The 16,056-nt window shown below is 44.2% G+C and overlaps 1 protein-coding gene across 1 annotated transcript in view; it reads left to right on the forward strand.

The window, feature by feature from the left end:
* RNF123 (ring finger protein 123) overlaps positions 1-16,056 on the forward strand; it is a 111,195-nt gene that overhangs the window by 41,330 nt on the left and 53,809 nt on the right. The window contains exons 26-35 of the mRNA XM_056853978.1: positions 1,398-1,505; positions 2,572-2,749; positions 5,946-6,020; positions 6,330-6,417; positions 6,681-6,768; positions 6,978-7,062; positions 9,461-9,487; positions 13,057-13,196; positions 13,493-13,681; positions 15,887-15,962. Coding sequence (XP_056709956.1) covers positions 1,398-1,505; positions 2,572-2,749; positions 5,946-6,020; positions 6,330-6,417; positions 6,681-6,768; positions 6,978-7,062; positions 9,461-9,487; positions 13,057-13,196; positions 13,493-13,681; positions 15,887-15,962 — 1,054 coding nt within the window. The remainder of the gene's footprint in view (positions 1-1,397; positions 1,506-2,571; positions 2,750-5,945; positions 6,021-6,329; positions 6,418-6,680; positions 6,769-6,977; positions 7,063-9,460; positions 9,488-13,056; positions 13,197-13,492; positions 13,682-15,886; positions 15,963-16,056) is intronic.

A 16,056-nucleotide genomic window follows, 5' to 3' on the forward strand; every position in this document is an offset into this window, starting at 1 on the left:
CTGTGTCTGAGTCTACTGATGTTTTCTTTTAATATTAAAAAGCAACCAGGGGGTGGATTTGGATCAAGGCTGTACCACTAGAGGACAGGGGAGTGGTTAACCCTTCCCCACCATGCTGTTTCCCTGATAGAAATCTTTTATTTTTACTATTTTGTTTATTAAAGCATTTATATCCTGCCTTTCCTCATGGTTCAAGGCAGCTTATACGCACATATGCATACATCCTAAGTACTGCTAATAGCTGAGATAGGATAAAAAGACAGGTACCCATACTTTACTACATTTTGGAACAAGTAGCTTGGCTTTAAATCTAAGGATCAGTTCTAGTGGTATGTTGAGGGCCAAATTATTAAACTGCTCAACTGAGTGGTCTCCTTCCATGATGTGAGACTTAGACTTATGCAAGATGGGAAAAGGGGAGGAGAGTCATGGTTTTGTATCAGTTCACACCTCATTACACTCTTCTCCTGTGAGTAATTTTTAACATGTTGGCCTCTGTGGTGTAATGATTATCAGATCCAGCTCAACATCTGAACCTGTGGTTTTTTTGTATCTTTTGGTGGTGTTAGTGCCAGGAGTGAAGAAGGCTTGGAAAGAAGGCGGCTAAGGGGAGACATGATAGAGGTCTATAAAATTATGCATGGTTTGGAGAGAGTGGACAGGGAGAAGTTTTTCTCCCTCTCCCATAATATTAGAACACGGGGTCATCTGCTAAAGCTGGAGAGCGAGAGATTCAAAACAGATAAAATGAAATATTTTTTCACACAACGCATAGTTAAATTGTGGAACTCCCTGCCCCAGAATGTGGTGATGGCTGCCGGCTTGGAGGGCTTTAAGAGGGGAGTGGACATATTCATGGAGGATAGGGGTATTCATGGCTATTAGTTAGAATGGATACTGGACACACTGCATACCTATTCTCTCTAGTATCAGAGGAGCATGCCTATTATTTTGGGTGCAGTGGAACACAGGCAGGATGGTGCTGCTGCAGTCGTCTTGTTTGTGGCTTCCTAAAGGCACCTGGTTGGCCACTGTGTGAACAGACTGCTGGACTTGATGGGCCTTGGTCTGATCCAGCAGGGCCTTTCTTATGTTCTTATGAGAGGCTGTGATTAAGGTTTCAGCGGTGGTTGTGAAAACGTTGTGAACTGTAGGTTTCCAAAGTCTGTGTGGGGTACCACTAGTAACTTAGTCCTGATCTTCCCTAATCCCTGTGCAAGGATTATGTTATTGAGAAGCGGACAGTGGCTTTTGGCAGTCGGTGTTATTTCCCAGCAGTAACTAAAAACCCTATTATAGCGAACAGGCTTGCAAGAAGAACAGGGTTTTCTGTGTACCTGCTTCTGAAAGTAGGATTGGTCTTTTTGCCCCTAATCCTCCTCCTGTGTTTAATACAGAGAAGAGATATCTATGATGAGCTGGTGAAGAGTCAGAAGGTTTTTTCCGAGAAGCTTAATCACCTGAGTCGCCGTCTTGCTTGGATCAACGTTACCATTTATTCAAAGGTGAGAGGGAAAGTAAATGCTGACTGGAGGTGCACCATTGCATCCCATATCTTATGTGCCATACTTTGGCATGGTATAAAGCTGCTTTTTATTACGGAGCAAGTCTGCATTTTAGCACTGAATTTATCTGCCAAAATAAAAAAGGAGTTGCTTACAATTTTTGTTTTGGTATAATCTGGGAATGGATTTCTGACCTAGCTGGGCTCAAATTATGCTGGAAGGGTATAACATACTAATAACCATTGATAGAGCCTAGTCTTAATGTATTGTGTCTTTTCTTTCTGTCCCTGTAATTTACTGCTGAACTAAGATATCTAATATGCATATTCTCTCTCTCTCTTTCCCTCCCTCCCTAGTTAACTTGGTAGATGCTGTTTGACAATCATTTGATTATTGATTTGTTTTCTGTAAAATATCAGACTACATCATGGAACTGTAGAAATAGTCTGGCAATATTGCCATAGAAGTTTAAGTCATTTTTTAAAAAAATATATCAGTAATTGCAGGTTACTCTGTTTTGTTTGGAGAATCCCCACTCTAGTTGAAGAGTCGCATTTTTCTTCGCAATATGATGGGTGCCCCTTAACTCTTCTCTCTCTCTCTCTGATCTATAATATGTCAGATGAGGAGTTTGAGAATTAGGTACTTAATCTGTGAAATGCCCATGTTGGAGTAGGGCTATTACAAGGTGAACAAAGTTCTTCTAGTTACCCTGGATGCCGGTTCTACTTGCCAAATCTGCATTTGTTTCTGGACTTCCACAATTAGAATAGAAAGAAGTGAGAGTGTGTGGTCATCCTCATGCAGTTTTGTGAAAGTGCAGGGTTGTTGTTTGTTTTTCTTCCAATAGTACCTTCATATTTTAAGGTATTGTTCGTATGGCTTTGGAAGTGCAAAGCAGAATTTTGAATCCCCTTTTGCTTTCTGTTAGGATTTACACATCACTTGATACAGGGTGACATCTTTGGCTTCATTTGTCTCTGCAGTAGTGTTCTAAACCCTTATGTATACTTATCCTTTTCTTCCATCTGAGATAACAAACTGACTAGGAACTGCTCCTTTACAGGAGAAGATGCAAGATATATACTGGTTGCTGCGGGTGTGCATCCGCACTATTGAACATGGAGACAGGATTGGCTCGCTCTTTGCATTTATGCCAGAATTTTATCTGAGTGTGGTTATGAATAGCTACAGTGCTCTCAAGAACTACTTCAGTCCTGTCAATAGCATGGAGGACCTTCCAGGTGAGGAGGAGGGAGCTGGAGAGGGTCTGTAAGCAGGGCCTTCTGTACATTTTGCATGTAGAAACCTATAAACAAGATGAAAAAGGATTACACAGAAGCTGATATTGGCAAGAATCTTAGCTTTTACGTAAAAAACTTGCTTTTATGTGTGTGAAAGTATGTTTTCTAAATGCCGACTGCACTGACAAAATAATCCAGTGCTCGTGGGCACCGCGTTCCTCTCTTATGACCCCTGGTAGTGTTACTTACGCCGATTTCCTATCTTCTCACTGCCAAACTACAGAGTAGTTTCCAGAGGTTCTAAACTTGTTGATACTGGTGCATGCTGGGTGAGCATTACTCTGCTCAGTAGGCTGCAGTCAATGAAAACACAGTTGTGCTGCTTGGGTGCCTACCCTGTCTCTCACAATCTTCATGTACTGTTTTGTCATCCACATTATCATAGTGTCTTAGCGTAACATCACTAAAACTAATTTCTTAAGCAAATGCACATGTTAATTCTTAGATTTTATAACCCAAATAGAACCAATAGGGACTCACAAAAATGTTTGATGGGGTGAGATTCAGTGAGTGGAAGGAGAATCAGTTTTCCTCCTCCACCTGTTCCTGCTGACATTCCACCTTCTACCATGGAGCTCTCAACAGCATCTCCCCTCCTGTCCTTTGTGCCAACATTCCTCCTCCCCTTTCTGTCCCCCATATCTGTTGCCATCATTTCTCTTGCCTGGGACAGTTCGGGGGGTGGGGCAATGAGGGTTGTTTGACATCCCCTCCCACACTATTTTTGTGCCTCTTTCTTGCCCAGCTACCCTAGTTGATGGTTACAAATAAAAGCTGTGCAAAACAAGGGCAAAGTATTCTTGTGTAAAAGGGAGCATGAAAGAGAGTTTGAATGGAAAGTGGTCAAGCAACACTGGTTGGCAGTCCACCATTGGAGGCCATTTGAAACAAGAGAAGCACATAAGACTGATTCCAGTGTCTGTATTTCTTTTCATGGTCTCTTTTGGGACAGCGTTTACCATGCTGTTCAATTATATTGATAAGCGTTTGTGACTGAGTTGTTTTTTACATTCTCACAGTAATTTCACTGAGTTCACTTTTGAAGAGATTCAGTCATAAGGACTTCAGTGTAATTTTTTTTATCTTATTAAAAATCCTTTAGTACATTCACTGGGTAAAAGCATCAAAATGCAGAAAATTGCCTTTGATTTGATTGGTCTTGTGTGTTCTTGCCCATACAGTGTTGAGATAATTTGTTTTAAATGTTGCGCCATTGGACTTTTGTTTTATGCAGCTTCTCCTTTACTTATGTAGTGACTAGAGGATGGAAAGGGTAAACTTGTGTTAGAAGTAGGGTACACTGGTAGCTAACTGTTGCAAGTGAATTATCATTTGATGGTTTAAAGGCGTAATGCAGGGGAAAATAATGCTGTTAACTAAGTTCTGCTTTGATACAGTACTACTTATAAATGAATCTTACTGGATTGACTATGAAATGAGAGGGGTTATGATCATAGTCTCCTGTTGTTTTAACACGCACCTGTATGGAAGTTTTGAAAATAATTTAATGTACTGACATTCATCTATGAAGACCTGCTCTGTGCTTCCACCTTCTGACATAAGGCCACAAGAGCCAGGGCCTTCTTTGTTGTGGCACCCAAACTCTAGAATTCCTTGTTCCCTGGAATTCCTTGCACACTTGTCTGTGCCTGACACCAAATGAAGACTTCATTCAGGCCTTTTGTACATTCCCCTACCCTTATCCTCAGTAAATCATAACACCTCCCTCTCTATTTATGCTATATTAGTTTCAGTGTCTCCTGCCATGATTATTTATTTTAGCGCTGTTCCCATATTTCTAAAAGTTTCTCATGTTTGCAGCAGTGGTTATTTTAATTTTTAAATAGTTCTACGGGTCTGGTTAAATGCTGTTGTATACCGTATTGCTATTTTATGGTTAGCCTTTAATTGTTTTATATTGTTTTCTTTGAGTTATGTTGAAGGCCAGCTTGGAAGCTATTGTGATTGATAATTTAGGGAACAAATATTTTAAATAAACAAAAATTATGATTTGGCGTTATGTCCGAGCCAGGCCAAAAATCATTAATATTTGTGGTACTGGTTTTAACCTGTAAGCCTAAATGACTGGGTTTAAAGTGGCAAGCTGGCAGCTGGCTTTAGGAGCACCTGTCAGCTGGTGTTTCATGAATGTTTCTGCAAGCACAAGTCCCTTGACCTCTTGCCAGTTGCAAAATGCCAAGAAATCTTGAGGGTGATACTTCTGTCTTACTGTGCAGCTCCTCTTCCTTCTGTAAATTTTCCCATTAGAAATCACTCCCCCCAGTTGCTTTCCCTCTTGCAGGGGAAAAATTGTAATCCTCTTTCTAATTTTACAGCACATACATGTGGATCTGCTACTACTGCACTGATTCCGCGCATGTCCCAAAAACCCACTGTACAGAAGGAAATCTGTCCAGTCTAGAGATGTAAAATATCCAGAGATGTTCAAAGCATGTTTTTTTTTTCATTTCCAGCAGAACTAAACTTTTTGGAGAAGTTTTGGAATATATGCAACACTTGCTTTCTTCTCAAACCTAAACTTATTTTACTGCTTACCAAAATAAAATGCATTATTTATTATGTAGGTTGCATGCGAAATTTTATAATTTGGCATATTTATTGATTTTAAAATTATTAATGTTTTGGCCTTCTAAAAGCAATTTTTTTAATATACTGAATACTAGAGAGACAGAGTTGCAGACTTGATACAACCTATGCTACTTTAGCACACGTTTTAGCTTTTGCTACCCTGAAAGGTTCTTGGACCCCCCCCCCACACACACACACATTTTTCTGCTGTCTCTACCCCCTCTCTCCAGCTTTCATATCTGTATCCCAGTCTGTACAGCTGCTGTAAAGTTTGTACGGTTCCTTTCCCCCTATTAAAGTGAGGAAAAGTTCTCTTGAATTTAAGAGAATTTCACCTGCTTCCGCTTAAGAGCTGAACATGAACTGACAACCTGAAAGCTGCTGGCAGAGTTGGTCCATCAGGTATACTCGGTTCATGTTTTCAAGCTGTCTCTTCAAAAACATTTGTTCTTATTTTTTTAAAAATAATATGACAGCTGATTATAAGTGGTCAATCTTATGAAATTTCTGTGTGTGTTTGTGATTTTAATATTTGGCATCTTTTCAGGATATGAAGAGACTTTGACGCACCTTGCTGCCATTTTAGCCAAGCACTTTGCTGATCCAAGGATTGTGGGCACTGGTAAGACAGCTCATGTCCACTGAAAGTGCTGTTTAATTGCCCGTGCTGCGGATTAAGCCCACTTTTGTTCATTCCCCTCTGAATTCTGGTTGAGGTTTGTGGAATACTAAGGGACAGTTTATTTTAATTTCTCTCGTAGCAAACCTCATTGAAGAGGGAAACGATAGCTTCATATTCTATTTTGTCCTGTCCCTTTATGTTGGCTATTTGTCTGCCTCCCATTACTGGAGTAAACAGTTGCTTCACAGTCTCTGGAAATCTGTGTTGCTGTTCTATCTGCTAAAAGTTCTGTCTCTTTTCCACAATCAGATATCAGGGACTCCCTAATGCAAGCGCTGGCCAGCTATGTTTGCTACCCCCACTCTCTCCGTGCTGTAGAGAGGATCCCAGGAGAGCAGTAAGTTCTTGGTTTCTTTGTTTGTGTATAACAACATGTATCCTAGAAGAAGCGTACTTCCTTTTCTTTCCCTAAATCCAGCACGATTTTCAAATTTATTGTTCCCTTTGGAGTGGTGACTGCTCCTTCACCCGAGTCCTCACCTTTCCCGCTATGTTTCTCCTCTCAAGTGAGGGGAATCATCCTGCCTTGGAATCTGCTCCTCTGTTCAACCTTGGCATATATCTGTCTCATGGTGTTGACCTGTTGTGTTACTATGGCAGGCGAATATCCATGATGAAGAACTTGCTGGCCCCCTATGAGCAAAGGCCCTGGGCCCAGACCAACTGGATCCTTGTACGACTGTGGCGGGTAAGGATAGGTTCTCCCTTTGTTTTCTCATTTTGTTTGGAATTTGTGTTCTGCTTTTTAAACCCAGTGCCCGTTCTCTGCATGAATTCCACCTTAACTCACTGTCTAATACTTCTTATACATTTCTTATGAAAGTGTCTTAATGTTCCCTGTGTGAGAGAATGTGAGGTATGTTTAAAGATCCTGTTGGTTTCCCCCCCCTCCTTTAGGGCTGTGGATTTGGATATAGGTACACACGACTTCCTCATCTGCTGAAAACCAAGCCTGAGGATGTGAATCTCCCCAGTTTGCAGAGTGAGTGGGGGTAAATGTTAAGAGGAGGGGAGACATTGCTTTGCGATTGTAGCTGATGGGTTTGTGTAATTCAGTAAGTGGCATGGTAACTGGTATCACTGGGTATTGTCTGTATTACTGCTGGGAATCGGCATGTGAGGCAGATGGAGAGCTCCCAGCAGTAATCATTAGGGATATGTTGTCTGGATCCCTGACGGGCTGATGAGGTGTGTGATTTCATCGGGGACTGGAGTTCTGTTCCAGCCTGGCATAGAATACGTTCATTCAAGTGTGAAGGGACAGAGAGACGGAGACTTTTTTCCAACGAAGTACAGATGAGCAGTGTAGAGAACAGCGTGGGGCCTCCTTTATTCTTGAGGAAAAGCTATGGTAAAACATTGGACAGCAGGCTAAATCTTTCTTGAGTTGTCAGCCTTTATTTGTCTAAAACCTGGCATATAAATCTTCAGCAGTGGGCTGCTAATATATGTTCGCCCAGTCCCCTTCTGTTCTTCTGTGAATGTTAGGGCCCTACAGCCCCATTATTTTGAGGCGTGTATCACCCACTACATTTGTCCATGTTTTAGAATTGGACTGGTCTCTTGGTGTTACTGCAGTGCTCAGAATTTTGTTTCTCCTGCACAGGAGGGAGTTCTGTAAGACTTCATTTACAGGCTGTAGGGGGAGCTTTGGCCTCTTCTTTGTAGACATCTGGAAAAGAAATAGCAAGGGCTGTTCTCTGTCATTGGGAGAATAAGAGGTCCTCAAAAATACTATTCCATGCGCAGAGGAATCACTCATTAAGGGCCTCAGAGCTCTGGACCCAAGTGAGTGGGTTTTGCTGATGATGGAGAGGAAGAACATTACAAGTGTAAGAAGCAATTGAGATGGAGATGGCAGACAGAAGGCTAACGCACTCACTGTTTGAAACGTTGGTTGAGACGTTTTATTGATTCATGATCGCACCTTCCCCCCTCCCTTTAGTGGTGGAACCGTTTCGCTGTCGCTTAATCCACGTGGTTTCCAGAAATGCTTATAAGATGATCTTTTTCCTTTCTCCGTTTCCCAGACGGCTTCCCCTGAGGTGCAGATAGCTTTAAGACGCTGTTTATTTCCCCACCCCTCTGCCGTCCACACCCACTGTGTAGCCCATGTCCCCTCTCCTTTCCCTCCAGTGGCCATTTTCTGAGCCTTTTTTTTTTTTTAAATGCACTTGGAGTAATGTTGGATCGTTCCTCTTCTTTTTAAAAAAGGGATCAGGATGTCAAGCATGGTGTTTAAAGCCTGCAAAGAAGCGACTCATTTGGAGAGCAATTTGGAGAGCAGTTATGCAAGTTTTCTGAGCAGGGATTCCTCCAGGACAGGGGCTTTGCAGACACACCAGCAACTTTGTGCAGTGTTTATTATAATTAAATGAGTTCTGTGAAGACTATGGGACTGCAGTTTTCAAACGAAGGTGGCAGCAACGGGAGAGAGTTCCTTGCTTGGTCTTGCAGTCTCCCTCGCTCAACCCTGTACAAGTTCTGCCCGGCTTCTCACGCTGCTTGTCCCAATTTGTATGTGCTTGTGGACATTTTTATAGGGACAGCAGGGGGTCTGAGCGGAGATACGGTCCCCAGGCTGCAGGCTGCCAGGGTGAAGTTTGCAAAAAATTAAAAAGGGGGAAGGGGAGCTTGTCACACATCCATGACATCATGAATTATGCGACGCTCCCTAGGGGAAAGTGCAGACAGGCAGTTGTAAACACAGCGATGAATTTAGCCAAGGTGCGTGGGGGAAATCTGACTGCGCAGCCAAGCCACATAGTTCGGCCACGCTAATAATGTGGAGCAAATTAATGGTGCAGTAAGCCTCAGACTAAACTGAGGCTATCGTATTTTGGTCAAGTCATGAGACGACAAGAGTCACTGGAAAAGACAGTCATGCTAGGAACAGTTGAGGGCAGCAGGAAAAGAGGAAGACCCAACAAGAGATGGATTGACTCAATAAAGGAAGCCACAGCCTTCAATTTGCAAGATCTGAGCAAGGCTGTCAAAGACAGGACATTTTGGAGGACTTTCATTCATAGGGTCGCCATGAGTCGGAAGCGACTTGACGGCGCTTAACACACACACACAAGCCTCAGACTTAACTGCACACACAAAATATGCTTGTGCCTTAGGCAGGAGTTTTTGAGCTACTGAATGCTTTTGTATACACTGCTATTTTGTATAAGCTCATGTTCTCTGGGTTGCTTAACAGATGTCACGTTATCAGTTGGCCCTTTGCCCTCTCTGAGAGATCATATAATAAAAGGACAAAACACCTAACCTCATAGCCCTGCATAAGGCAGTACCCCCGGTAGACCCTGCTTAAGAATATTTGCATCTTTATTTATTGTTGCTCTCTGTTTGTTTGTTTCTTTATTTTTTGGGCCCAGGAGATCTCTCTGTTGCTAGTTTCCAGAGTAAGTTTCCTGTTGTCTTCCTTTTGTATGGTGGTGGAATAGTTTTTAGCCCTTTAGCAGAGCCTCTTCCCCTCCCACCCTTGGTGTGCAGGCAGGTCCAGTTCTGTCATTCCCACTGTAAATGGGGTTCAGCTTTGGAAACTGTGGGGTAGGGAGATAAAAGGGGATGAGTTTGGGTGGACCAAGGGATCGTCTCAAGTGCCATCAAAAAGATTCATGATGGTGACCTGCCAAATGTGCCTCAGGGTGGGTAGATGTGTGTGTATCTGCCTTTGGTTGGAGGGTGCATTATGCGTGCACAGTGTATGTGTGTGTAGCTGCTGTCCCGTTGTTCACGTGCTCTCTGTCTCCATAGCAGTTTCCCCTTTGTGGCTGTGATCTCTACTGTCCCGTTCTTGTTGATTTCTCTCCCCCCTCCCCCCCCACTTTTTCTTAAAAGCCTCCTTCAGTGAACATGGGAGTGAGCTTGGGGTAGATGGAAGGGCTGTCATATAGAGGAGGGTGCCGAGTTGTTTTCTGTTGCCCCAGAAGGTTGGACCAGAACCAACGGGTTGAAATTAAATCAAAAGAGTTTCCGTCTAGACATTAGGAAGAATTTTCTAATGGTTAGAGCGGTTCCTCAGTGGAACAGGCTTCCTCGGGAGGTGGTAAGCGCTCCTTCCCTGGAGGTTTTTAAGAAGAGGTTAGATGGCCATCTGTCAGCAATGTTGATTCTATGACCTTAAGCAGATTATGAGAGGCCATCTTCTGGGCATGTAGTAGGGGTCACTGAGGGTGTTTGGGGGAGGTAGTTGTGAATTTCCTGCATTGTGCAGGGGGCTGGACTAGATGACCCTGGTGATCCCTTCCAACTCTATGATTCTATGATTCTGTGAGGAACAGAAAAGGTTAGCAGATGCAGCCTGCCAAAAAAGATGCCATCCCACTGTTCTGAACCAAGCGCGAAGCTGAGATTATCAATGCATTACACCCCTGTGGTGTTTGTGGTGCAATAAGTGACCTTGGGATGTCTCAGGAGGTCAGGGTGGCATTGCTTCGTTTTTCTAGGTGTTGGCAAGGTCCTGTTTAACTACCAGTTATTTCTGCACTTGGCTCCAAAAAGTCTGAGGGAGGGCACAGGCTAGTGATCTTGCTCTCTTCTATTTTAAGGTGTGCTTGAATAAATAATTAATACCAAGTTAATTGAAAGGAGCCTGTCCACTAGCGGCCCTTGTGACATTGCCCAGGAGGGGCCAGGCCCCTCCCCCCACCTTTGTTCTGCTGCAGGGATGGAGTGGAGAACAGAGAAGGGGGGAAGGACTTGCTTGCTGCAGTTGGCGAGGGATTGTCTCTCCATATATGCCCGGGTTACTGCCTTGATGAGGGGTTTCTGAATGTGGAGTCCAGTCTACCCTTCTTCCTGGGAGATCACAAGGATTCTTCACCTTCGGTGCCCAAGGCACTGACTTGTGCATTCTATCAATGAAGGGGCTCTAATAGTTAGAATATTCTTCAGACCTTCAACAACAGTTTATTAAAGGACAATTTTATAGTAATTTCCTGCCTAGGTTGCCTTCTGGACCTACTTGCAAAGTCATCTCTTCTTAAATATCACTCCTGGCATTAAGAGCAGCTGCTAGTCTTTTTATTGGCTAGTGCTCAAAGCCTGGATATAGATATCACTGTCTGTGGCTGGTAGGCAGAACTCCTAAAGCTTGCCATCACAACTGTGAGCCTTCCAATCATGCTTTATATGTGTAAAATGTTGTGAGCCTCATTTGGCAGGATGTTCGGTAGCACCAAAACTGAAGCTGGTGGTGAGTCAGCAGGATAAAGTGGTCACCTGTGTTAGAGGAACATTTGTAGATCTTTTACTCTTCTTCCTATTGAGAAAGGCCAGAAACTGCTCTTGAAATTTTAACTTTTGAGAGCATTTATTTGTAAGGGGGGGAAATCATCATATGTCACCAAGACTCACAGAATGTTCTGTAGGGCAAGAATGCTTCCTCAACGCTGTTTTTCTCTATGTGCATGTTTTAAATGCCCTGGCCTGGATAGCCCAGGCTAGCCTGATCTCCTCAGATCTCAAAAGCTAAGCAGGGTTGGCTGTAGTCTTTATTTGGATGGGAGACCACCAAGGAAGTCCAGGGTTGCTATGCAGAGGGAGGCAATGGCAAACTATCTCTGAACGTCTCTTGCCTTGAAAACCCTACAGGGTCACTATAAGTCTGCTGCAACTTGATGGCAAAAAAGTGAGGGAGCTGTTGTAATATGAACACATGAACATGAACAAATGAAACTGCCTTATACTGAATCAGACCCTTGGTCCATCAAAGTCAGCATTGTCTACTCAGACTGGCAGCGGCTCTCCAGGGTCTCAGGCTGAAGTCTTTCACATCACCTACTTACCTAGTCCCTTTAACTGGAGATGCCAGGGATTGAACCTGGGACCTTCTGCATGCCAAGCAGATGCTCTACCACTGAGCCATGGCTCAGAAGTGAAACCTGAGACAACTGGATCCAGCAGATGTGTCTCACTTCACATCTGATGTGTCTCACTTCATATTCCAAAGTTACGCAGGCTTTCAGCCATTTTTCTGACTGCTTCTAAATATGTTTTAACAAGGCAAGGAGAGAAAAGTAATGTGGGAAGCAGGCCTGAGATGGGCCGTCACTGACGTACCTGAGTACCCTCCTCGGTTGCTAAAGCAGTCTTGGTGATAATAGCAAACCTCATCCGCGCTCCACTGTGAAAATGCTAAGAGCAGCAAGAGCTCCTCTGATGCCTGTTTGCTTTCAGTGGAAGTGTTTGGGGTGGGAAGAGAGGTGAGGAAAATAAGTGTCCCTAGTTTGTGCTGAGGATAACTTCCTGGTGATGAGAGCTAGCACATTTCCTGGAGGTGCCTTCCTGTTCCCCTTCCCCCTGGTGATGTGGGGAGGATTCCTTCAGACTGGCACAAGCTGCTGCAGGCCTGATTTCTGGATCTCATGAGTACCTGCCATGTAACCTCCCCCCTCCCCCATTGGAGCTGGGCAGACACAGATGAACATGTGCCCAGAGAGCAGCAGGGATGGTGTTTTGGTGCTGATCCCCTGCTGCGAAGCTGTTGTGATGCTGCTTTTCAGGAGAGGTTAGTACTGAGCTGGCCTCGAGCCTGGTGGAGATGAGCGCGAGGGGAGCTTGACTGGAACTCAGCTGTAGGGTGCGACTTCTTATTTGCAGGGAGACAGCAAATGTGCATGGCCACAGCCTGGCTAAATCAGGTCAGCATTATGGCAAAGGGCTTCTGGCTATCGCGATGGGACACGCTCAGAATAGTCTGTGTAAGAGCTGGCCTTGGAGGGCACCTGCCATATCTGCTTATCGTAAAGATGACCTCTGCGGAAAGAGGTGCAAAGAATTCCTTGTGGTTTTAAGAGACAGAACGGTGCTGAAGTGGAGGCACATATCTGTGAAGAACAGAAGGTTGTCTGTGTTTTTTTCCCATTTCTGCCCTCAGCTGCAGTAAGTCAGGCTTGCCCCTGGCTGCAGCTGTCTTGACCCCTCTAACTGTGTGGCCTCTCTAAAAGCTGCTGCCGTTTCCTTCCAGAGCCCTGCCCATCCACCTTGCTGCAACGACACATGGCAGACCTGCTGTGCAGTGACCGTGAAATGGCGCCCAGCTTCCTCAACAGTGTCCTTAACCAACTGAACTGGGCCTTTTCGGAGTTCATTGGCATGATTCAGGAGGTAAGACTGTGGGTCCCAAATGAACCTAGTTGGAAAGAGCAGGTCTGCTGCAACTGTATCGTCTGCCATCTATCTAGTGAACAATTGGAGGGGTGAATTACTTCTTGTCAGTGGAGAGGAATCGTTGTGCTGTGTCTTTAGGGGGTGGAATGTGGGTTCCTGCAGACTGCTGGGATAGAGCCAATTTCTGTAAGAGGTGAAAACAAGAAGGGAGAGGGTAGTGACGAGACCAGAGAAGAAGGGTTGCTGCTTCCCATTGAATCTTATGTTAATCTGCATCCTCTTCATCTGGGCAGATCCAGCAGGCTGCAGAACGCTTGGAAAGAAATTTTGTAGACAGCCGTCAGCTGAAGGTGTGCGCAACGTGCTTTGACCTGTCGGTGAGCCTTCTCAGGGTACTGGAAATGACTGTCACTCTTGCTCCTGAGATCTTCCTGGACTGGAGTCGCCCCTCATCAGAGCTGTTACTCAGGAGACTTGCACAGGTATCCTTGCCTCTTCAGGGCAACATTAGAATGGGGACAACCATTTCATAACACACTCTCTCTGTGTACACTGCTCTAGCTGATTTGCTCCACAATTGAAGTTCTCAATCTGAATTTTGTTTTTCCTTTTCCTAAACAAAGCTTATAACTGAGTATGAATAGGTCTGGGAATGATTCAGACAAAACTGTGTGCTTGTTCTTTTCTTTCCTCACTGCTGTATTGTCATTCTCTGACAATAATTACCTGGAAATATGTGTGTACAGTGTACAGTGAAATGTGTGTACAGTGAAATGTCTTCAGCTCAGTGCTGTTGTGGTAGAAGGTGCCCGTACATTTAGTGACAATGAAGGACAAAACCATCTGTGCCACATCTGTGCCCTCTGATGATATTCCTAACAATCCCTACCTCTAGGCTTTTGTCCTTAATTCCTTCTGTCAGATGCCTTTTGCTTACGGTATTTACTTTAAACTTCAAAACCAGAATGCATCAATAAATCACTCTTCCTGTCAGGAAGAACAGCAGAACATAGTTAAATGTTGTCTTGTCAGTACAGCAAACCCCACCGGCTTTTCACAGTACTGGCAGAAGAAATGTGCAAATCAGCACATCTAAGGAGAAAGTGTCTCATCTGTCCTGTGTCAATAGGATTTTGCCATCTGTGTTCACATACAGACCAGTTGTGGCCACTGTGGACAAAGATTAGGCACCGTAAGTCTTTAGATACTTCAGAATATGGTTTACAGTCTTCCCAAATGTGTCAATACTATGAATCCTATGAAAGTGGAGTTCTGTACACTAGATGGGATTTCACATCCAGACTGCATTTTCTTCCTGTGTCGGCAGTGATGTGAGAGTTTATGTCATCTTTTACAAGTAAAGGAGATGCCTGGAGCCTGTGCACCAATGATTGGGCGTAGATGAAGAAACAGCAGCATTGTTTGGCAGGCCCGTAGTGGCTGGTTGATTTTAGTGGTACAATTTCTGGAGGCTGCTCAGAAAAAGATTGTATGGCCATGCAGGTGGTGCTGCTGGAAGTTGGCGTCAGATTGCTGAGCGGAAAGCTGTGGGGAACAGAGTGCCTGTGTGCAGATGCCAGTGCATCGGGGTGGGGTGGGGAAAGCTTTGTTGTGAACTGGGGTATGGTTGTACAGGCCAAGGTAGCAGATGCATCTAGAAATCCAGTTTGAATCGGCATGGAGAGGCTGATCATATGAATAGGTTTGCTGTGATTGTATGTAAATAAAATAACCCAGCCACTTGTGTGTGCTGGGGGACTATGCAGTAAATCTTTTGATTAAAATACCTGTACTCCTACCATATTGGTTTGTACAACCCTTCACTATGCACTTTCAAAATAGGTTAGTGGGGGTGGGTGGGGAAGGGCAGCGTGATCCTTGAAACTAGATTTCTGAAAACTTCTTAAAATGATGTAGCTCTTGTCAGTGGAGAGGAATCGTTGTGTCTTCTCCCTTTTCCCCACTTGCAAAATTCTGCCACATTTTTGGTGAGGCTTCAGATTGGGACAATGAGATTTTTGGTTAATTCCTCATCTTTCTCATTCTCTTTAAATTGAACACCCTGCCGGATCTTTGTGCTGAGGTTCCAGTATACATCTACGCTGAAATCTAGCTTCTTAAGAATTCCTGTCATTTTCCATTCCAGGAGCCTATCTACTCTGGGAATGAATAGCTGATTTTCCCTTCCAAGAGCTTTTCAGTGAAAGCGGCTTCAGCCTTTGATGTGAGCCGATGCAATCTGACCAATTTCTAGCTTATTACTGCTTGGAGGCTTAAGTCTGCCATCACTGTCACGGTTCACACAGAGCCTGTCAAATTCCCTGTGCAGCCTTGCTGATCAGAGTCTGCCATGCCGTGTGATCTAAGGAGGACGAAGCAGGCCACATTAAGCCTTTTGAGACGTCCAGCTTCTGCCTCACCACTGTGCTATTTCAGAGCTGAAAGGTGGGATGTTCTAAGGCATTAAGAAAGGAATTATTCTGAGAAAGCATGTCCTTTGCTATACCCCAATACATCTTATAACAGCAAAGGGCCCAAAATCTCACCTTTTACTGGCACGGTTCTGAAATTGGGGAGGGGGCTTCTTTAATCCATGTCTTATGAGTGCATCTCTAGATAGGCCATCCCTGTCAGTAGGCGAACCCTGTCCTTTAAGCGTTCTGCCATCTTATCTCCTCTCCCCACAGCTGTTGAATCAGGTGCTGAATCGTGTGACGGCTGAGCGCAATCTGTTTGACAGAGTGGTCAATCTCCGCCTGCCAGGTGAGCTACTTTTCTCCGCATAGTTTTCCCCAACATTCCTGGGAGAGATTCTTCCCTGCTGTCATGAAAATTCACAGTCCAAAACAACAGGTCT

The sequence above is a fragment of the Euleptes europaea genome, chromosome 1 (genome assembly GCF_029931775.1).
Source record: "Euleptes europaea isolate rEulEur1 chromosome 1, rEulEur1.hap1, whole genome shotgun sequence".
Lineage (NCBI taxonomy): Eukaryota > Metazoa > Chordata > Lepidosauria > Squamata > Sphaerodactylidae > Euleptes > Euleptes europaea.